Source organism: Oculina patagonica, chromosome 14 (assembly GCF_052425735.1).
Source record: "Oculina patagonica isolate OP01 chromosome 14, crgOcupat, whole genome shotgun sequence".
Taxonomy (NCBI): domain Eukaryota; kingdom Metazoa; phylum Cnidaria; class Anthozoa; order Scleractinia; family Oculinidae; genus Oculina; species Oculina patagonica.
In genome coordinates, this window is record NC_135771.1 from 12,869,521 (window position 1) to 12,892,841 (window position 23,321).

Below are 23,321 nucleotides of genomic sequence, written 5' to 3' on the forward strand. Positions count from 1 at the left end.
GCCGATCGGTGCCGATCAGTATACGAGACAGGCAGAAAAATTAACAATATGGACGACCCGAACGCTTCTGATGGTCAAACAGAAAAGCAGAGCTGTCAATGCTTGAACAAAATAAGTAATTTTATCACTGGCTCGTTGGAAAAAGGCTTTTACAGGTTGGTAATTCGGAGTTTTGAGTCCTTCGTGCGCGTCTAGTCTGTGAATATTCATACTGCACGAAGTTTTATTAGTTTGAAGTTTAAAATTATCGCAGATTTCTGCAGATCGAATACATAAAGAAGCAAAGTGACTATTTTTCTTCGTCGATAAAGAATGTTTGTGTCTGTTGTAATGGGTTTAAAGTGAAGTTTAGAAAACCACAATCGGTTTATAGCTTTCCTCCTTCGTTTACGCAACGTTACGTAACTATGTTTGATATTCGATATCGTGATTGTTTACTTTTAGGCAAAATACTTCAAGATGTCGAGTGATGACAGTGTATATGGGTCAAGTTAATATCTAACAGAATGAATTTTGATCTCTTTGCTGTGCGATTGCGCGGGACATTCGATCGATCGATCGCGCTTCGTAACCAGACTTTTTAATTTCCGCAGCTGAGGGAAGAACAAGCTAGCTAACGGATCATTTTCTATCTTATTTTGCTCGTCATTCTTGCGACTTACTTCAGACAAAACACAGCCACATTAATTTTGGGATGCCATTAATTTTATCTTAATCGATTTCAAACTAGTTAGATCAGGCACTATGTACATTTATATTTCGTGCCTTCTGCCAGATTTTGGCTTTCTTATTTCCAATATGGCCGCCTTCCGTCATAAATTTAATTACACCTGTACGAACAAACGAACCGTGCACATACGATTCAGTTGCCGGATGCCGGTCGGTTTTAACATATGCGTATTTTGATGCTTTTGCTTGTGTTTTTCATTCATAAAGGTAAGAAAATATTTGCATTAATACTGATGTGAGCTGATCTTGTCAAATTAGCTAATTTGAGTGAACTAACTGAGGACATTATGTATTTCTTGAATGAAGACCTAATGATGTGTGAACGACTAACATGAAACAGTATATTCGGAAAGAAATTATCATAGCGTAGCGGCAGATTGCATTTGAGTCTTCAGATAGAATAGAAAAATATGACATATTTTTATGAAGAAAACAATTTATGCCACAGTCCTGACGACTGATGAAGCAAGTAAGTTTTATTTATCTGTAAACTTAATATTTAAAATTGAATTTGGAGCCCTATCATTGTGAAGTCAGAAAAATATGGTCAGAAAGATTTCTGTTTAACCGCATGCTTATTAATACATACAAAGATCCAATTCCATGTAATCCTTCTCACATGAATAGCAGTCATGAACAGAACAAGAGTTACAAAAATGTATTCAGAAATGTTAAAAACGTGGAGTTATAAAGAAATATTGCAAAACAATTCTTTAAGCCCTGGCCAAACTGTAACACAAATGGACGCAAGATATCGCAATTTGATCTTGCGTACAGACTCTGGTTGGGTGACCAAACAGACTGGCAAGTGCATGCAAGTTGTAAAAGAAGCCATTTCAGTTCTACTGCGTGCGCTGCAATTCAGTACTTGAAGTAAACAAACAGACTTACATTGACTTGCGTTGTGTGGCCGTAAAACGGTGAAAAACTTGCGTTGACTTGCATGCAAAATTGGTCTCGACCAAAGTGAATGCATCATCGCACGTCAACGCAAGTGCAGGCAAGTCCTGGCCAAACAGAAACGCAAGTACTGTAGATGCAAGTTGAAAACTTGAGCCAACTTGCGAGTCCGTTTAGCCAGGTCTTTAGCCTCAGCCCTGTTCAAAATAAATCTAATAAATAACCCAAATGAGCCAGCTTCACACTTGTTACTTAAATCTTCTCTTAATATCAAATCTTTGCACAGATTGGGGAAAGCAGTTGGTGGAAGTCCTTGGATCACAATCTTAATTTCACTGATTGTTTGTGGAGCGTGTCTGGTTGGGCTTCTTAACTTCACCCAGGAGAGTCGTGGGGATAAGTTGTGGACTCCTGAAGATTCGACAGCCCAGGAGCACAAGCTATGGGTTGATGATAACTTTCCGACAGAAGTGCGTGTTTCTGCTGCTCTGCTTGTGGCAGGAGATGTTCTCACCCCAGCTATATTGAGAGAGGTACATGAGACCCCATCCAATGTTCCCATCAGTATTAACTTACAAAATTAATGCCCTTTTAGAACACTATACTTCAAAAGTTTGCAGTTAGGGAAAGCCTCAAGCCAAGTGGCCCATACTTGCCAAAGCATATCCAAGATTCTGTAGCATTTAGCGGCTAGGAATATTTCTGTTCTCCCCTGAATGGGATGCTAATCCATCGCAGGGTACCCCCCCCCCCCCCAGCATTATGATGCCGTTGCCCATTTATACACCTAGTTGGAGAGAGGCACTATGAAAGTTAAGTGTCTTGCCCAAGAACACAACACAGTGACCCTGTCCAGGGGCTCAAACCCAGACCACTCGAGTCTGGTGCACTAACCATTAGGCCACAGCGCCTCCCACAGATAAAAAAGGTTATTCAGACTGGCAATAATGTAATATATTCCTTTTCAAAGTTTTTAAGTTGTTTCTTTTCAATTCATTCCCAAATGGTTTTTATTTTATGCCACTTATAAGCCCCTCCAGATATTAGCTCCCCCAGTTATAAGCCCTCCCAAAACCTCTTATAAAGTTACATAAGCTCAAGGCTTATAGAGGATAAATGTGTATTCAAAATAGTTACGTAATAACTTCATGGTGATGTTCACCAAAACAAGTATAAGTCAACTGCAGACAATACATGTAGTTTTGTCTTGACCTAAACCGTCATAAGGCCAGTGAATAGAAATAGAAACTCTGGAGTTTGTAAAGTAGGAATAATAATTATTGTCCTTTGAATAGCAAAAGCTTATGGATGGCCTTTAGGGCTTATAACTGGCATTAAATTTTTATGGTACTTATAAATCATGATCAAGAGAGATACTATCAGTAAGAAGAATATGGGCCACACATTTATTTTTTCATATAGTAAGAACACATTTTTTCTTTCTCATCTATTAGGCACTTGTGATTCATAAAAAGGTCAGACAAATAGGGAATGGAACAGACAAATCTTGGGAGAAACTCTGCTTCAGGTAAGAAACAGAACTACAGTATCCTCAGCTCTAACAGAAAATGATAAGTGTGAGATACATTGTAGTTACATGTATATTTTGTGGTTTGAATTTATCTTTGATTTAAAAATTTTCAAACCAGTTGGATTTTTATTTTCTATTGTCTGATATTCATTATCATAATCTGAAACAAAGGGAAATAAAAATCAACCTGGCTTGAGACAAATTTAAACCACACTTACGGGGTTAATTTATACAAAAAACTGGGAAAATCCTTAAAATTAATGCATTGATGTATAAATATCCATCAAAGCTGGGGAATATCTTTTTTTCATCTTCTTTCTTCTTTTCCTATTGTATAATTATTTTGTATAAACCTTGTTAAACCGCAAAGTCAAACCCCATGCTCTTTTGATGGGAACTTTGCAATGTTAATTTGCGGCGCAATGTTCCAATATTGATTGACAGTTTGCTCGTCGCAACTTGCAACTTTCAATTCAAATTTGCCTGAGCAATTTGCCAAGTTCCGGTTTTCATTTTGCTGTATAAAACCAGGTTGTACCACCTTTGTTTCAAAGAAACAGAAAATAATTGCCCCTTTTTCGACTGTTCGTCAACAGAATGCGAGAAATAAGTGACAGGCTTAGTTTACATTGCTAAGTTAGGAATTACGTTTTGAAATTACAAAGTAAGCTGTAACTTGCGGAGCAAATTTGAATTTTTAGCGCAATTCCAAGTTTGGCGATTTCAACTAAGCCTGTCGCTAATTTATCGCAGTCTGTTGATAAGCAGTCCACCATAGCACAATAATTTCATCCCTCTTTGAGACAGAGGTGGAATTATTATGTTTCATATCCTCAGGCAAATTTGAATTAAAAGTTGCAAGTTGCAATGAGCAAACTGTCAATCAATATATTTGGAACATTGCGCCGCAACATTGCAAAGTTCCCATCAAAAGAACATCTTTTTATTTTTATTTTTTTTTATTCATTCAAAAACTTTACATACATACATTACAGAAAATTGCACAACTACACAAAAATTCATAACTACAAAAAAAAAAGAACATCTGGTTTGACTGTAATTCTTGCCCCTGCCTTGATTTGTTTTGTAACTACAGTGGAACCTCGATTTAACGAACGTCTATATAGCGAAGTCCTCGATATAACGAACAAAATTCGTCGCCCCAGTAACAGTTATTAAATGTATGAAAAGGTACCTTGATGTAACGAAACCTCGTTATAGCAAACAAATTTTGCCAGTCCCTTGACCCTTTGTTATATCAAGGGTTAAACTTGAGCTTGGAGCACTGCACTGTACTGTAGTGGCAGAGACAAGCATTGTAATTTGTATCTTATTTATATAAACAAAATTAAGTTGAGTTGAATTGAACTGGAAACCTGTGTAACCTTGGGGGAAGGGGGAGGCAACTTGGAGAAAATGAGACAGGTCTGGGACAATTTTTTGTTTCAGAATTTATTATCCATACCCCTCTCAAGGAAGGTTTTTTGGTTTTGAACCCCCCCCCCCTCTGAAAATTTCAGTTAAGCCCCATACTTTCCTTTAAAACTTTTGGCTTAATGGAAAAACATCTCTTGTAGGATGTGGGGGAAAGGAAGAAAACAGGAAATAATATTATCAATTTGCATTTGTGCACAATAGGAACAGAGTACTCCCATCCCCACCAGGGGGTGGGGATGGGAGTACTTTGGACAAGGGAGGGTGTTGAGACTAGATACTTATAACTTCAATTATTTTTATTTAATTCAGATTGCATTCGACTATTAAATCTGTCAATGATTTATTTGTTTTAGACTTGGCCCTGTGTGCTTAACTAATGGCTTGTTGGAGCTCTGGTCATTTGATGAGGCCACCATCAATGAACTTGCCAAGGAGGACATCTTAAGGGAAATTAACAAGCCTACTATTATTAGGTACAGATCTAAGTTCTTTGGATCTCATTTTAACAGAAAAATGCTGTGTTTCCATTTATCAAAAAGCTGTCATAAGCAGCCACCTCGGGAATTTGAAAAAGTGGTTAAAAAAAATAACTAGAGAGGGTCATTAATGAGCATGAACCCATATGCCAAACAATTGAAATTGGTCACTTACCGGAGCTTTTAACATCAGTTTCAAGGTAACACTCATAATGTTAATGGCTCAGTGGAAAAAGAGTAGTTGTGTTTTTTGGCTTAAAACGAAGATCCCCAAAACAACTCCAATCTCACACATAGGTTTGTTTACTTTAACAAAACATTGTCCTGTTTTTATTTCTGCCGAGTTTTGCTTGGGTTTTTCCTGTTTTTGTAATTTCCTGAAAACGAAACAGAAGGTGCCTGCAGCGAAAAAAAAATATTAATAGGAACATAATTAACACATGTAAACCAACCCAGCACACAAAATTTGGAGGTTTTTTTTTGCATTGTTCATTTTTAACCAAAATCACTAACTCCCTTTCCCACCAAACGTTTTATATGTGTAGAAATCAGAATCATTGCAATGAGTGGTATTGCATTTACAAGAGTTTGTAATTCCCAAATGGTTGCTTACATAAAAAGAGCTTCCAGTTACAGATTTTAAGTGACAATTCAAACAAGGTTTCACATCAACAGCTGGAGAGCTGGTCACTTCCAGTTAAATTTGTTCATTGATTTGCTTGTTCACCCTTTTGTTTAATATTCATTATTAGTTAAATTTTATAATTATAATTTGATATCATTTTTATTTCAGTCCTGTAACCAAGAAAAGATTTGTGTTGTCCCAGTACCTTGGTGGAATTGAACGGAATTCAACAGATCATATTGTGAAAGCTGAAGCCACCTCAATGACTTATGGAATAAAATTCAGTCCAAAGCTGAATGAAAATTCGGGAGCTTTGGTAGGTTGTACATGTAATGAACTTAACTTGTGTTACATATTTATGCAAACTTCCAGTACAGTAAAGTCTGCATACAAGCCTAGTGGCCCATCAGGCTGGAGCTTATCCCAGTTTTACATGTAGTAACAAGAACAGCTAGGTATTTTTGCTACTCTCCTCCTGAATGGGATATTGTGCTAGTCCATTGCAAGGTTACCCCCAGCATTAAATTGGCTGATACCCATTTATAAACCTGGGTGGAGATAAAGGTTTTTGTCCCTGTCCAGGGCTTGAATGTGGACTGCTCCGAAGTCCAGTGCATTAAGTTAAACCATAAGGCGACCGCTCCTTAATGGTCAATGTGGATATATGTGATGTAATAATATCTAATAATCATATCTGTTCAATTATTGATAATCTCTATGGTATCATGCTGGCTGGTTAGTGCACTGGACCCTAGATCGTACAGTCCAGGTTGAAGCCCTGGCTGGGGCACTGCGTAATGCATTCTTGGGAACAACACTTTACTCTCACAGTGCCTCTCTCCACCCGGGTGTATAAATGGGTTCTGGCAAGTTAATGCTGGGGGGGCGGGGGGTGGTGACTAGCAACCCACTCAGAGGAGAGTAGAAATGTTCCTTATTACTTCATGCTACAGAAACTGGGATAACAAGCTCAAGCTTGATGGTCCACCAGGCTACATTGTATATGCAGGCTTAACCTTACCTTCCTTACTTAACCTAGTTTACTGTATATTATATAATTATGTTACATTCCTGTTTGTTTGTTGGTTTGTTTGAACATTTACATTTGTTTGTTTGTTTTTGTCACCAGGAGGATCCAGTGACAGATGAATGGGAAGAAGAATTCAACAAATTAATGGACGACAATTTAGATCAGTCTTCTTTGGAACTGTTTTACTTTTCCCGTAAAGGGTAAGTTTCTCTTGCTAAAATTGACTTTATCTACAGTGTAATGTAACACTGCAAAGCCTGGGAGTTACCTGCCAACTTCTAACGCCTGCGAGTTGAAAACTTCGATCTCACACCAACTCACGCTTACGAACCAATTTCTCATGCCTAGTCAAAAAATGTGAGTTATTACAACCACAAACGACACAATTCCAAAAAATGTAATCTCAAACCAAAACTCCATGTAAAATGAGTAAATGGCGATAAATTCCACGAAAACACAGAGTTTTGACAAAAAAAAGCTTGTGAACAAGGTCGTGTTTAGCAAAACACGTCCACTCCACACAATGGGAACGCCTTCGGAATACTTCGGATGTCTTCAGAAAACTTCAGACATTTTTGTATCATCTTCGGAAATCCTGGCACTCTCAGGATAAAAATTTCACGCCTATGACCCAGAAAAAGTTGGCAGGTATACCTAAAGTTATCAATCACGTAAAAAATTAGCACCTCAAAAATAGTAACACCTCATACAGTGGAGTCCTGATTTCTCAGCAAACCCTTAATTTCACTGAACTTCCTATAACTGGAATCCTTGGATCTGCTCCACTAATAATTTGAACTCACTGCTATTTTACCACTAATTTCTTGAACCAATTACGATTTTCCTTGGAGGCTTGAATAATTCATTAGTATTTCACTGGTTTTGAGCAGAGTTCCACAATTGCTTCATACACACTTAACCTCAGCTTGTTAGTGGTATACTTCATTTTTAGGAATGCCCAGGTTTCGTGTGACATTACCTGCACGTATATTAAATAGTTGGTAGATGATTTGTCAGGGAGTTCCTTTTTTACTTACCGCAGGTTACTTTTCATTTATTTTTATTCTGAAATGTTGAATTGACAGGTTAAACATGAGTATCCCTGCATCCACATGTTGTAGTAAAAATTAGGAAAAATACATTAAAACTTTGTTTCAGATAATGATAATTAACAGGGGTGGTGAATGGACCTTAAAAAATGCAGGTCTTTCAAAATGTTAGCCAAATTCCAGAGGTCTCATCATCACGCATTTTTTTGGGGGGTGGGGGGAACCTTCTCGGACTTTCGATTTCTTTTCAATAATAAGGAAGTCTCAGGCTCGCAGAAAAGATATCAGTTTTGCCGTCTCACAATGTCTTGCATTTATCATTCGACAATCCTGATAATGAATATGAAAGCTAAAAATGATAGCAAGTTGGTTTAAAAAATATTATTCAATTAAGGGTGCGTTTCTTTGGGAAAATCCAAAATTGGATCATTGATCTCAGATCACACGGATACTTTGCTCCCAAAGAAACGAAGAATCCGAAAACGGATTTTTTGCCATGACAACCCCGTAAACACATTTCGCACAGAACATAAAATATCAGCACAAATTTATTTTTCGTCGAATGTATCCTAACTAAAATAATTTAAGCATACAAAATCTTTTACAAAAACCACACGTCGAAGTAGATCTTCTTTAGCGTTAAGCACAATGTGGCGAGAAAGCATCTGAGAGCGAAGAATGATTGCGAAATGATCAGTGCAAATTTCAGTCGTGACAATTTCAAAAGGATACAACTTCCGTAGGCACACAGTGACTGTTCTAGAAAACCTGTATCCCGTTTAAAATGATACTACATACCTATCTGAAGCTACCGTTTCCTTTTATCGTGAAATATATTTGTATTTTGATCGAAAAAACCGCCTAAAACTTTCCGTATGGCCGGTGTTTACAAAGAGCGAACCTGTATTTTCACAGCAAAGACCGCTGGGCCAAGGTACTTTTTTCGAATCCTTTCCCAAAGAAACGCACGGATCATGAATCCTAAAAATCCGGATTCAGATATGATCTGATGTATCCACTCGAAGTGTGGATTCTTCAGATCATTGATCCAAGATTAATCCATTTTCGGATATAGGTAAAGAAACGCAAAATCCGTTTTTGGATCAAGAATCCGGATTTGGATTTTTCCCAAAGAAACGCACCCTAAGGCAAAACTTTGATGTTTGTTTGGATCAACAGATATCAAGAGGATGCAGGTGGTAGTATTCAAGGTGATGTTCAACTTCTGTCCATTGGATACATGCTTATCATTGCTTATGTGGCTGTTATGCTGGGAAAACTCACCCGTCTTAATATAAAGGTGATGTTACTTATGAAAAATGTAACAAAGCCAAGCTTTCATTTTGTATTTAGTGAGGGACATATAACTACATTGTACATTAAGTCATAACTTAATGTATAAATTTATAGGCATATCAATTCATATTTTGTTGTATTAGTTGTGATTAGGTGTTTCTAATAACTGTTCAGTTTCCCTTTATATGCTACATGATTTGACACATAAAAAAAGTTGTTCATTAATTCATTCATTCAACCGTTCGTTTATGCATCTGTCTGTCTGTCTGTCTGTCTGTCTGTGCACTCACTGCTATCTGCCTGTCTGTCCATTCATTCTGTGTCAATTTGTTTGTTTGTTCATTAATTTTGTTTTTCCATGCATGCATACATACAAGTCATGCATTCGTTCATTCGTTCGTTTTGTTTGTTTGTTTGTTCGTTCCTTTGTTCGTTCATTAACCAAAAAAGACATGTACCTCCAACTTCATTCACTCATTCTGTAACCAAAAGTTACCTTAGCTATAAACTTTAAAGACTAAAGACCGAATCTCTTTCTGTTCTTCTTAACAGGCGTGGCTGGCTTTACTTGGTGTTGTGTGTGTCGGTTTAGCCATTGGAGTGTCATTTGGACTGTCTAGTGCATTTGGAGCTTTCTATGGTCCTGTTCATTCCACACTTCCATTCCTTTTACTTGGTAAGATTGTCAGTTAATGAAATATCTTATTAGTGTAGAAACATGTCTAAAAGTATTTTTGACTACAAAGTAAACATTTCCAGATTTCGGTGGGTTAAAAATTATTTTGATGGAAGGGAAAATTGTATTTAAGTAAAATAACATATTTGTCAAGCCTTTAAGCACATCAGTATTTTCCAATTTTTGTAGTTGGCTTATCATTATCACTAAACTAAAGTAAGTATTTACAGTTGTGTATGTCTGTTTTGTTGGCTGTTTTTGCCAAAGCATAAACTGGAGTTAATGTTTAGCTCAATAAAACCTTGCGCTCCCCGTGGATGTGTTTTTCCGGCAATCTGTACCCCGCTCTTTGAACCGTAAACATGTACTTGACTTATGTATCTCCCTCTATTTATACTGGCCAATGAATGATAAGCTTGCACGCGTTCACAGATTGTCAGCCAATCAGATCTACACAGCCTTCCCCTGTTTACTCTTGTGATCACAGACGATCTTCACTTGCAATTCAGTTAAGCTGCTGGACTCAAGCGTTTATTTCCCCACCCATCCTCCGCATGTATCTCATAGCTCTACTGTTGCCACTCAGACAAAGCATTTCTTCTAGGCTACTAGTTTACATCTGTTCCATTTGTGATGTTATATCCAGTTTATCTATAGAAAATGGAAGAGTAACCAGGATTCATAATTAAGTAAAATGTTTTAGAAACGTTCTCTGGTTAAAAATTTAAAAATATAAGCTTTCGGCTGCCAAACTGCAGCGAATGATAAAAATGATAAAAATGGCGCGAATGAATAAATATATAGGGTAAAAATGTGTGAAAAAATTACAGAATAAAAATGCGTAAAAAGGTGACAAGAAAAATAGTGAGAATATGATAATAAAAGATAACTATTTTAAAAGAATAGAATATTGTGGAGGTAATGACCTAGCATTGTTGTCCGCTTCAGTTGTCATAGCAGTGTGCCATGACTCAAGAGTTTTTCGCACGCGATAGTCTCCTTTGTCAATGACTCTTGCATTTTTGAAATCAATTTGATGGTCATTCATCCATGCATGGTTTGCAATGTTCGATCCTTTGTTACAATGTTTGACGTTTCTGATGTGTTCTTTTCTTCGCGTCTGTAGACATCTGCCGGTTTCTCCAATGTAACTCCAATTACAGTCATTACAAGGAATCTTGTAGACCACATTTGTTTGAAGGTGGCTGGGAGGTCTGAATTTTGGTGAAGGAAACTCTTAGTGAAGGGTTCTGTGGGGTCTGGTGACGACACGAATTCCATTGTTTTGAAGCAATCTTTTAAGCGGTTCGGTGAGGCCATTGATATAGGGCAGACAAGCCAAGTTAAATGATTCTGATGGCTCGACCCACTTAAAAAACAAACCAACAAGCTTATATTTTTAAATTTTTAACCAGAGAACGTTTCTAAAACATTTTACTTAGTTTATCTATAGTTTATAAAAAAAAAGCGATTTTTGTAATACCATTTTAGTTGTTGGTTCTTTAATAAACGGTTTGGGGGATAAGTGTTGCTGGCGACAACCCTTCAGTCCCACACTGAAGCTATGCCTGGGTTGCCTTAGCTTGGGTGAGAAACGGTGGACACATCCACTTCCCCTCGCTACCATCCCTCCAGGAGCTTTGCATAGGTACACGCCACCCTGCCTCTGTGCCCCGTGACACCCATCTCACGGTCTTATATGCCACTCGCTGACACTAGCCCAGAGTACTGGTCTCGCCCATGGCAGGCAGCTCTCGGGTCCAGGACAACACTTATCTCCCCTACCTTTCTCCCATAAACGGTGTCCTTTCTATTGTGCGTGACATTAATGGGAGGCCCAATGGCCTAATGGTTGTAGTGCACTGGACTCAAGATCCAGCAATCCAATTTGAGCCCTGGCTGGTGTCACTTCATTGTGTTCTTGGGTAGGACACTTTATTCTCGGAGTGTCTCTCTCCACCCAGGTTTACAAATGGGGGCCAGCAAATTTAATGCTGGGAAGTAACCCTGCGATGGACTAGCATCCCATCCAGGAGGATAAATACTCGTTGTCACTTCATGCTATGGAAACTGGGATAAACTCTGGCATGATGGGCCACTAGGCTTGAACGGTGTATCTTTTCAAACTAAGAGAGTTTCTTAATTCTAGGTATTGGAGTTGATGATATGTTTGTTATTGTGCAAGCATGGGACAACCTGCCGCCAGATATTCACAAGAACCGTGAAATTTCAGAACGCATTGGACTTGCTATGAAACATGCTGTGAGTAGACTCATCTAATAGACGTTTACTACTGCAGTTCTTTTACTGAAAGTACAAAATAGTTACAGATTTACAATAAGCAAGAACTATACATGTAGAATCAGTTTTTTTCATTTATTTTTTTTTTTTGTTGTTGTTGTTGCAGGGCTGCTCAATAACTATTACATCCTTGACTGATTTCTTGGCTTTTATGATAGGAGCAAGCACTGTGAGTTTTGTCTTACTATTTATTTGCCCACCCACCCACCCACCCACCTACCTACCTACCCAACCTACCTACCTACCTACCTACCTACCTACCTACCTACCTACCTACCCACCCACCTACCTACCTACCTACCTACCTACCTACCTACCTACCTACCTACCCACCTACCTACCTACCTACCTACCTACCTACCTACCTACCCACCTACCTACCTACCTACCTACCTACCTACCTACCCACCTACCTACCTACCTACCTACCTACCTACCTACCTACCTACCTACCTACGTACCTACCTACCTACCTACCCACCTACCTACCTACTTTCGCAAACTTGTTTGTTTGCTTGTTTGCATATTGTAGAGTATAGACTGCATTATTTCTCACATTAAATTTATATTAAGTTAAAATGATTGTGTTCTTTGTATTCTTCTTTACAGATTTTACCAGCTTTGAGGTCATTCTGTATATTTGCTGGGATAGGTGTGTGTTACTGGAACTTTATTTTACCTTGAAGCATTTCCCATTCTGCCAAACATCCACTTATGTTGCAAAAATTCTGTGCAAACTTAATCGGGAGGTATTCTTGTAAACACAGTTATTCATCTAACAGTGGGTCAAATTAATTCAATGAGGTTATGTTAGGCTATCTGATAAGAATAGAGATCATTTCAAATGCACCCCTTATAGTTCATCAAATTCAAACCAAGCAAATATCAGTACCATAACAGGGGTTTGGGTAATTATGTGATCTTACACCCGCTTTCAATATGACGTGAATAGCGCGGTTTTCTATCGACATCAATCTTTCGATGTGCTACACAAAACATGGATCGAAATCTGCCAATCACAGCCCACTAGTATGACCTTCTGAACTTGTGGGCTCATTTGCATGAAACCAACGCCGGTATGCATCAGGTTTCAAACAGCACGTCGAAAGATGATGTTGAAAGATGGATGAAGAAAGATAGCTATGCACGTAACACTGAAAGCAGGTGTAATAAGCATAGATTTTTATGATTAATTTAATTTCTCTGATTACTCCTTAGCTGTATTTTTGATCGAGAAGATAAATCAAACATTTGGGAGTGATTCATCACACTTCCAAACACCTTATTGTTTGTCAAAGATACTCTGATGCACGTCATATTTTCAATTCTCTTCTTGGTGATTGAAAATGCCATTAAACACTCTTTCATGTTCGATATATTACAAGAAGATGTCCATTAACAACTAGAGATTTTTATTATCCTTTCTGCATGCAGTAGCCGACTTATGATGCTAGACACTGTAATTTGACGTTGCCGATTGTATTCTTTTTTTTCTGGTTCCAGGTATCTTAGCAGACTTTGCACTTCAAGCCACTTTGTTTGCAGCATTTGTAGCCTTGGATGCCCGAAGGTAAATTTCATTTGATTATTCAGCACTGAAATTTACTTGTTTTGGTTAAAACATTGCTAAAATTATGACTGAGTGCCTTAATTTGCACCAAGAACAACAAGATAAAGTTTGAAGTGAATTGTCAAAGAGAGAGCAAAATTAATAATAATATTTGTTATTTTGTTGATTTCAACTTGAGCATACATAACTCAATAACACTCCTTTATAGATAGCTTTAGTGCACTAGTGTGGCAATTTTTGAACCATTATTTTTAGTCTTCATTGGCATAAACAGTTGAATTTCGATAACTTAAAACCCTCAATGTCTTAAAACCTCCTGCTGAGTTGAACCCTTTTGCTTCCCCTCCAGGTTATTTTCTCACTAATTTTACTATCAATAACTTGAATATCTCCCTATTTTGATTCCTGTCGAAGGTTTGAGTTACCTTAAGGTTGCATTTGCATGTCTTTTTGCTTTTGGCTGTTTGTTGTAACTCAAATGAGAGACAACTAGTTTATTAACAGCAGGACAAAACGGAGCTGTTCCGCATAAAAGCTGTTCTTCATCCACTTTCCAGCTGGCCGAGAAAAGCCACAATTTCTAACGAAACAGTCATTAGATTGAAGAAATTTTGCAAGATTATACTTGATAAAGCAAGGAAACTGCTGATTACAAAAAGGCAGCCAGTCAGGGGTCAATTCAATAAAACATTTACAAGTGTAATTTACAAGTGTATCTATTGTTTTAGAGGTTCAAAACAAAAGCTACACTTGTAATATAAGTTACACTTGTGAATGTTTTATTGAAGTGACCCCAGGTGGGTTGAAAAAATTTTCCAGCCAGATGGGAAGTGCATGAAGAACAGCTTTTCTGTGAAACACACATTTTGCCCTCCTAAATTAAGTCCAGCAAGTGCTACTAGCTGGCCACAAAGCTTGCTTATACTTACGCTTCATGATGAAAATTGTTTTAAATTAACTATCTGCAGAGAAGGCAAGAAGCGAGATGGATGCTGCTGTTGTATCAAGCTGAGAGATGATTACACAGAAACTCAATGTGGCAAGAGGAATCTCTTACAGGAGTTTATGGACAAGTATATTGGACGTGCCATACTCTCCCTCCCTGGAAAGGTGCGTGTTTTAATGCAGCCATGTCACGAGGGTTTCGCAGTTTTTGGTCTAAACTGTTCTGAAATTAGTGGTAGGCACCTTAACCCATGAGAAACATTATCTTTGAACATAGAACATGTTTTCTAGATGACATATCTTTTAAACATATATCTTTCTTTGAACAAAGGAAGATATAACCTTAATTTGCGGATATAAATAAACCTTCGGCTATAAATATCGTTTTTTTTTATGACGCATCAGGGCTCAAAATAATTTTCGGATACTGACCAGTCATGTTGACCGGCCAAATCAATTTTTGCTCGGTCATGTCTCGTTTTTGACCGGTCAAAATATTGAGTATTTACTTTGAAGCAATAGCCTATTCTGCCAAAAATTTCGCCTCATAAGCTAAAACACTCGTTGTTAAAGAGTATAAGACTTAAAATTAAATGTGTTGATCGCTAAATGTGTCATTTTATTATGTTCGCTTTTTGAATTTCCATTTCTTCTGCGTTCTACTCTACATAAAACAAAATGCTCAGTAGCCGTAATGTTATATTACTCTATCATATAGACTCTTGGTTTTAGGCCATCGTAACTTGATTAAAAATATAACACAAACAGCGGTGATAAACATTATGAAAAATCGCATTTTTATAAACTTGACGTTTCGTATGCTAAGCTACATACATTTTCAAAGTATGACCGTTAAAATTTTTAGCAACTATTTATATATTATATTACTCTGCATAGTTTTACATTAATTAACGACTTACGGGTGGAGGCGATCTTGGTTGTAAGCACTTTACTGTTCTTTACTACCGAACACTAAATAGTAAAAGGACATATGCCCATGCTACAAGTGAGATAACTGTGCCTTTGCTCGGCATGTAGGAAGAAAGGAAACGCCAACGGCTTCATGTCAACAGTGGTCCGTAAAAAGAATAAATTACGTCCTGGTTCGCCGGTCAAAATGACCGCCGAACCAAAATTTTGTCCGGACAAATCGTCATTTTGGCCGGACATTGTCCTTTGACCGGCCGTTATTTTGAGCCCTGCGCATAAAAACAACTTGAAAATCTAAGCCTTTCTTTTACAACTTTTAGTTGCAATCTGTTTCCATCTGAGCCATCCGTAGCCAAAGTTGCTCGTTGACAGTTTTAGTGCTCTAATATAGCAATTTTTGGTAAAAATGGACTATTATTTCAAGTTTTCCTGCGACACAAATATAAATTTTGGCTGTTCGAAAATCTGATGAAATCCGTGACAAAGTCCGGTCTTTACGTTTAGTAGCTTGTTAGTAGTTTCCATAACGTGATGAAGCTTGGATGGTATGCTAGTCCATCGTGGGTTACCTAATGGCATTTCGTCAAGTCATTACTATTAACATTTCGCATTATACGTGTAGGTGCAGTCCGAGAGACACAATGACAGTAACTGAAGTGTCGAGCCTTAGAGGACTCTTTCTTTCGGCTAATCTTTTTTGTTTGACACAGAAATAAAGCTACTTATAGCAGAAGGACATTAGCTATGCACGTTAGCTTAATGAAACCGTACGACAATAATTCTGACTACTTTGATTGTCATGGGAACTTAAAAAGGGTATAATTGCAATAATTCCACCAAGCACAGATTAATTTTTTTTGTGTTTGTTTGAGTCAAACAAACACAATTTTGTGGCCACTGATGTTTGACAAATAGTTGTTTTTAAAAGCCATGCAGTAGTAAGGCGCTAAGCAATTCCCTTTTTATTCATTTTTTTCTTGCAGATCATCGTGATCATCATTACTGGAACTATGTTTGGCGTCAATCTATATGGAACACTGATGCTGAGGCAGTATTTTGACCAAGTCTGGTTTTTACCTCCTGAGACAATGGCCTACAAATACAGCGTCACAAATTCTAAGGTATGGCGCTATGTTCATTTTGTGTAATTTCACCCTTTTGTGGCATATCACTGCATTGCATTATCTCAACCTCAAATACGATGTACATTTGTATAGATGATTATTTTTAACTATAATTAGGCCATTAAGGCATATCAATGGATATTTTATTGGATTAGCTGTGATTATGTGTCCCCAATTAGCATAGGGTTTCCCACACGCTAGATCATTTGTCAACAAGTTATTCGTTCGTTCGTTCATTCACATCTGAGTGATCAACATCTAAGCTCGCCCAATATCTAAATTCCTGTTACAGTTTCAACACATTTCCAAGCTTGCATGTGATGAGAATAAAGAAAATTATCAATTATTGTCTTAATTTACCACCAAATTCTCATTACAAACAGAAGAAATGAGTGATGATCAGTAAGATTTCTAATTTTGAGGTTTGAATTGACTTTGTAAATTTGTATTTTTATACAGTTTTAATGTGTAAGTAGTTAACGGATATAATAATATTGTTATTTCTATTTTACTTATTTTATTTTTATTTTTTAATATATATTTCACTTGTTTCTCGAAGAAACTAGCTTGTCTTAGCTATATTAAATTCGAGGATAAATAAAGTTTTATGTTATATGTTGTTATGTTAAGGTTTTGTTGCTGCGCTGATCTTGCGTTCTGAATCTAATTGCAGTATTTCCCTGTGGATGGAGCTCCAGCGAACATCTATACAGGTGAGTTAACAGGGAACAGCACAAGGAGGGGTGAGGTGTCTGATAACGTATGCGGCAAGGGTTAGGTTGGTTAGTCCAAATTTCTGTCTGGGTTGAGCAAATGCTATTTGCATTAAAATCTGTCTCCGGGAGCGGTTTGATTTGTCGTTACTAGAAAAATGGCCGGCTCGACAAGGTTCGATCGTTTATATATCCAGTGGTCCGTTGAAAGTTAGGTTTACACTTTGCTGATGGGACCTCGGGCTACAGTCAGATTGATTGATCGATTGACTGACTGAATGACTGATTGATTGACTGATTGATTGATTGATTGAAAATTTAATTGATTGATTGATTGATTGATTCAATCGAGTGCCTCTGGATTAAGTCATTTTCTTCTTTTTTTATGCAGGAAAGTTTGATTATTATGAAAATCAAGGCAAACTTCACGACCTTTATGATGTGGCGACCAGTGATAATTATGTGATCTCCAGTTCAGTGACCAGTTGGTATGAGGAATATATAAAGTGGGCTCGCAAAGAGAAGCCTGGGCAATATTTTGACCAGAGTACCACACCATGTAAGTCACTTAAAGTTTATCTCACTGCTGCAAAAGTCGTGGAAAAGAATGGAATTCGAAAATAGAACATACCGGCAATATAATGTTAACAGGGCAAATGAAAATTAGCCTCCTACGCAGACGTTTTTTTGGCTCGTCATATGACGTCATACAATCTTTCATCCTGGACTAAGGCACTAGCCCACTTCAACATGGCCGCCACTTGCGGTCATCGACTGGTAACTAGTAACCGGCTAGCCTACTATTCACTTCGGTTAGCCTGTTTATGGTAAGCTCTTTATAGTTTGTAAGGGAAACACGATATCGATGATATTGTTAAAATTAACGAAGTCTTGAAGTCAGCTCCCTGGTGGGGAGAGAGGTGCAGTATTGCGTATTAATATACACTCTTCGTTCACTGTCCAAAATCCACGCGCGCAATTGGTTAAAATAGATCACGTGATTTTGCTTTACCTGTCGTCAGCAAACTCAGACAGTGCAGTATTGACAATAATGCACGAAAATCGTGCATTATTGAAAATGTCTTCAGCTTCAAGGCTTGTAGAAGTGGAAGAAAAATATATTCCTCAAATTATCAACGATCTAATACCAAACAAAATCGAAGAGGATAACAACTTGAAGCGCTTTCATGTTCAAAGGTAAACTGCAGCTCAATAAATACATTTTTGTGTGCGATTGACTTGCTTGTAGTTGCTTGATTGTGAAAGCCATCGACTTGCTTTGAACAAGCTTCTCGCTGACTGTATTTATGAACGACCACAGTTGATGTACGATTTAATGAACCATTTTAAGCTTTATTTCTGTACGGCTAATTTGTGGTTTTTATATTATTGATGTAATCCCGTGTAATTATGTACTACTACACTTCTTATTTTAAAACATTAAGTTTGTTTTTTGAAGTTCGTTAAGTCGATGATCACTTGCAGTTCGATGCAGTGTACTCAGATTGTATATTAAAAGGGTTAGAGTCTGTTCGTTCGTGTTTTGTTGACAAATACACGCACTTGCTGGCCTCACAATGAACTCGAAATTTTCAATACTGCACTCGGCTACGCCTCGTGCAGTATTGAAAATTTCTCGTTCATTGTGCGACCAGCGCGTGCGTGTATTTGTCAACAAAACACTCACAACAGTCTCTAACACATAATTATCATTATATCAGGACTAATAATCAATTATGATATATCACGTTTTTTTCTATATGTTTCTTCTAACGGATAGTGCTATTATCATGATATATCTTTGGTGATATAAGGGGTTGATTTTTTGATATTCCGCAATGGGGTTTTCTCTGATTATAAAGATATGTTATCATGATATTATCAGAATACTTAAATAAGTAACTATTTCTCTTTTCCCTGTGATACAGTGATTTATCATGATATTATCAGAATATATAATTAAGTGGTTTTTCTTCTCCTCCCAGTGATAGAGTGATAAATCATGATATTATCACAATATTTAATTACGTAGTATTTCTTCTCCTCCCAGTGATATAGTGATAAATCATGATATTATCAGAATATTTAATTAACTAACTTTATTTCTCCTCCCAGTGATATAGTGATAAATCATGATATTATCAGAATATTTAATTAAGTAGTATTTCTTCTACTCCCAGTGATATAGTGATAAATCATGATATTATCAGAATATTTAATTAAGTGGTTTTTCTTCTACTCCCAGTGATAGAGTGATAAATCATGATATTATCAGAATATTTAATTAACTAACTTTATTTCTCATCCCAGTGATATAGTGATAAATCATGATATTATCAGAATATTTAATTAACTTACTTTACTTCTCCTCCCAGTGATAGAGTGATTTATCATGATATTATCAGAATATTTAATGAAGTAGTATTTCTTCTCCTCCTAGTGATAGAGTGATAAATCATGATATTATCAGATTATTTAATTAACTTACTTTACTTCTCCTCCCAGTGATAGAGTGATTTATCATGATATTATCAGAATATTTAATGAAGAAGTATTTCTTCTCCTCCTAGTGATAGAGTGATAAATCATGATATTATCCGAATATTTAATTAACTTACTTTACTTCTCCTCCCAGTGATAGAGTGATTTATCATGATATTATCAGAATATTTAATTAACTTACTTTACTTCTCCTCCCAGTGATAGAGTGATTTATCATGATATTATCAGAATATTTAATTAACTTACTTTACTTCTCCTCCCAGTGATAGAGTGATTTATCATGATATTATCAGAATATTTAATTAACTAACTTTTCTTCTCCTCTCAGTGATAAAATGATAAATCATGATTTTATCAGAATACTGCACTTACCCTAAACCCTAACCCTAACCCTAACCCTAATCTAACCTAACCTAACCTAACCTAACCTTAACCCTAACCTCCCTAACCTAACCCTAACCCTAACCCTTACTCAAACGCTAACCCTGAATAACATTGCCTCTGAACTCTAACCCTAATTTTAAACGATAACTTACATTAACCCCAGACAATCCCAATACGTAAATCTTACCCGCATCTTACTAAATACGTATTTGAAAGTTGCAAGAAAAATGACGCAGTACAAACTAAATATTTTCTGGTTTGTGAATGACAGTCATTAAAAGGCCAAAGAGTGAGTTAAAAAAAGCCAAAATCGGGTGTTACGAAAGTTAATCTTGCCGTGTCTAAAAGGAGTAAATAGCAATGTGATTATCATTTATGTAGTTTTGTGGACAATTTTGATATTATCACGATATATCATAATATCATTGTGTCTGTTATTGCTTGAGTGAGATTTGAAAATGATAGTGATACATGATATGATTCTAACTTGATAGTGATACCTTGATAATGATAATTTAAAAATTTGATAACAAAAAGTATTCTAGCAACTATCATGTAAATACGATATGATAATGATATTTTTGATATTTAAAACGGAAAAATATATTTTGATATTATCATGCAGTTATCACCAAAATATCACTGAGATATCAAAATATCAGTTATCAAACTAATGATATTCTATCATGAGATTTTGATAAACCGCAATCCTGCACCTTAGTGCTGGTGGGTCAGTGGTGATCAAGGACTTTATATTGAATACAGTGATACAGTGGAACCTCGATTTAACGAACCTCTATGTAGCGAAGTCCTCGATATAACGAACGATATTCTTCGCCCCAGTAATAGTAAAACATATGGAAACGAACCTCGATAAAACGAAACCTCGTTATAGCGAACATATTTTGCCAGTCCCTTGGCCCTTCGTTATATCGAGGTTCCACTGTATTTTGATGAAATTCGTGAAGTGTCAAAAGTGGGCGTAAAAAAAAAATAATTGCGCCGGTGGAGGAAAGATTGCGTGACGAGCCAAAAGAACGTTTGCGTAGAAGGCTAATTGTCAAAAAAGAAGGCAGCAAGTGAAGAAATAATAAAAATTAGAACTGTGTGTTTTTTGAGGGAATATCATAGAGATAATTCCATGCTCTTTTTTATTTTTTTTTTCTCTGATTAGGGACGATATCTAGCAAGACGAAGTTTTACTCGTGGCTGAGCGAGTTTCTTCAGGGTCAAGGGATCAGTTATCGTAAAGATGTCCGCGTGGAGAATGGGACGGGTCCCCTGCCAGAAATCACCGTAAGAATATTTCTTTATAATAAATTATTAACAGTGCCATTTAAATCATTCGATACTAAGGGTCGTTGTCTTTAAATTCCAGTAGCTCTGTAGTTCTTTTTAAGCCTGTAGCTATGTCAAAGGAAAGAATTTTCTTGTATGACTTAGAAAAGCGTTTTTTGATGACAAGATAAAGAACAAAAAAAAGATGGACCTAGATCCCTCGATATGCATCGTACAAAGATACATCTGGGTTGAAGTATTGTAAAAGATTAACTTTAAAGGTTAAAAGATGCCAAACAGGGAAGGTTGTTGTTAAGTTTTTGAATTGCTTGTGCATTAAGGCAGGATTTAAACTTTTAGGGCAAAATAATGGAAGTTAGTGTCACGGAAATTCAGGCGCTTTTGTTAGTGAGCGCTCTATGAAATCAACATGGTTTAAATAAACTCGTTTTTTGAAATTCGCGTTAATTCGCACAGGCCTTGAAAAAATTTCTTAAAGAAGTCACTAAATGGCGAATTAAAATAAGCAAACTTTGAGACAACAGAAAATGTAATATTTTACCACCGAAGGATGACAGGGCTAGCAATGGTAGTAAGTCGAAGAAAACATTTTTAGTCTCACAAAGTCGGTTTTGAAGATACCGGATTTTAGTGATTAGTGTCTGAAGTACCTTAGAAGAAATTCCACCTTTAATAGAGGTTTGAGTCTTATAAGTATTATGTCCCCCCCCCCCCCTTCTTTTCTCACCTTGACAAATTCTATATGTAACCGTGAGTAGAACGAGTTCATGAATATTACTGAAAAGAAATGAAAAAAAAAAAGGACGACTGTGTTTTATGAACCATCAAATGAGTGGTTTGATGTTCCTTCTTTAACAGGCTTCTCGACTGAGTTTAAGACATAAAGATATGGACACCACCAGAACCGAGATCAAAGCTATGGAGGATCTACGTGAGAAAGTAGAAGAAGTGTTCTCCGACGAGAATCTTGCCTTCCCATATTCACGATTTTATTTGGCGTGGGAAACAAATAAGGTATGAACAGTGTCCAGGATATACGTAAACGTTTATCTGCAGGTCTAAAAACAACAGTTGTCTGGCAATTGAACCGATCAACAGAATTTCCTAAAAGCTCAAATTACGTAGTGTTAGCGAATTTCTACTTCCCCTTGGATGGGATGCTAGTCCATCGCAGGGTCCCCCCCCCCCCCCCCCCCCATCCATGGGTGGAGAGAGGCACTGTGAGAGTAAAGAGTCTCTTTCCCAAGAACACAACACACTGATCTCGGCCAGGGCTCGAACCCAAACTGCTAGATCCGGAGGTCGTGGGTCCACATTCACCGGGGACAAGATTTTTTTGCCCTACGTAAAGGGTAGTAACCCAGGGAGATTTGGTGTATCGGCAATATTGCCTACTACCGGCACCCAATCACGTATAAAAATATTAATTATTCCTGAAAACAGAACCAAATAGCTTACATTTTCTAAGCCCTGCTCACAAGCCACCAAGTAGAAATAAAGCTGTACAGCAAAAACAAAATCCATTGTCCTCAATGTTATTTGTTACAGGTGATTTCAGTGGAGCTGTTTCGTAACATGGCTCTAGCCCTCATGGCGGTGTTTATAGTCACACTTATTGTACTCGCTAACTTGTGGACCTGTCTTCTTGTCTTCACTTGCGTCGGCTTTACTCTGGTAAGTGGTCAGTGGTTTTTAGCTTTAGTCATGCGTGTTTGTGGCTTAGAAGAAGGCTAGAGCTACGCTGCATCACGCTTGTGTACCCGCGTTTACGTACAAGTTACGTACTAGGGCAGTTTTCATTGGG

The 23,321-nt window shown here is 37.1% G+C and overlaps 1 protein-coding gene across 1 annotated transcript in view; it reads left to right on the forward strand.

Moving 5' to 3' along the window:
- Window positions 1-23,321, forward strand: part of LOC144637463 (patched domain-containing protein 3-like) — a 27,797-nt gene continuing 4,476 nt past the window's right edge. The window contains exons 1-19 of the mRNA XM_078496522.1: window positions 1-155; window positions 1,916-2,162; window positions 3,084-3,157; window positions 4,951-5,070; window positions 5,867-6,014; window positions 6,828-6,928; window positions 8,957-9,077; window positions 9,626-9,749; window positions 11,899-12,011; window positions 12,157-12,219; window positions 12,660-12,702; window positions 13,554-13,620; window positions 14,589-14,730; window positions 16,479-16,616; window positions 17,293-17,332; window positions 17,724-17,891; window positions 21,393-21,514; window positions 22,376-22,531; window positions 23,066-23,191. Coding sequence (XP_078352648.1) covers window positions 49-155; window positions 1,916-2,162; window positions 3,084-3,157; window positions 4,951-5,070; window positions 5,867-6,014; window positions 6,828-6,928; window positions 8,957-9,077; window positions 9,626-9,749; window positions 11,899-12,011; window positions 12,157-12,219; window positions 12,660-12,702; window positions 13,554-13,620; window positions 14,589-14,730; window positions 16,479-16,616; window positions 17,293-17,332; window positions 17,724-17,891; window positions 21,393-21,514; window positions 22,376-22,531; window positions 23,066-23,191 — 2,220 coding nt within the window. The 5' untranslated portion in view covers window positions 1-48. The remainder of the gene's footprint in view (window positions 156-1,915; window positions 2,163-3,083; window positions 3,158-4,950; window positions 5,071-5,866; window positions 6,015-6,827; window positions 6,929-8,956; window positions 9,078-9,625; window positions 9,750-11,898; window positions 12,012-12,156; window positions 12,220-12,659; window positions 12,703-13,553; window positions 13,621-14,588; window positions 14,731-16,478; window positions 16,617-17,292; window positions 17,333-17,723; window positions 17,892-21,392; window positions 21,515-22,375; window positions 22,532-23,065; window positions 23,192-23,321) is intronic.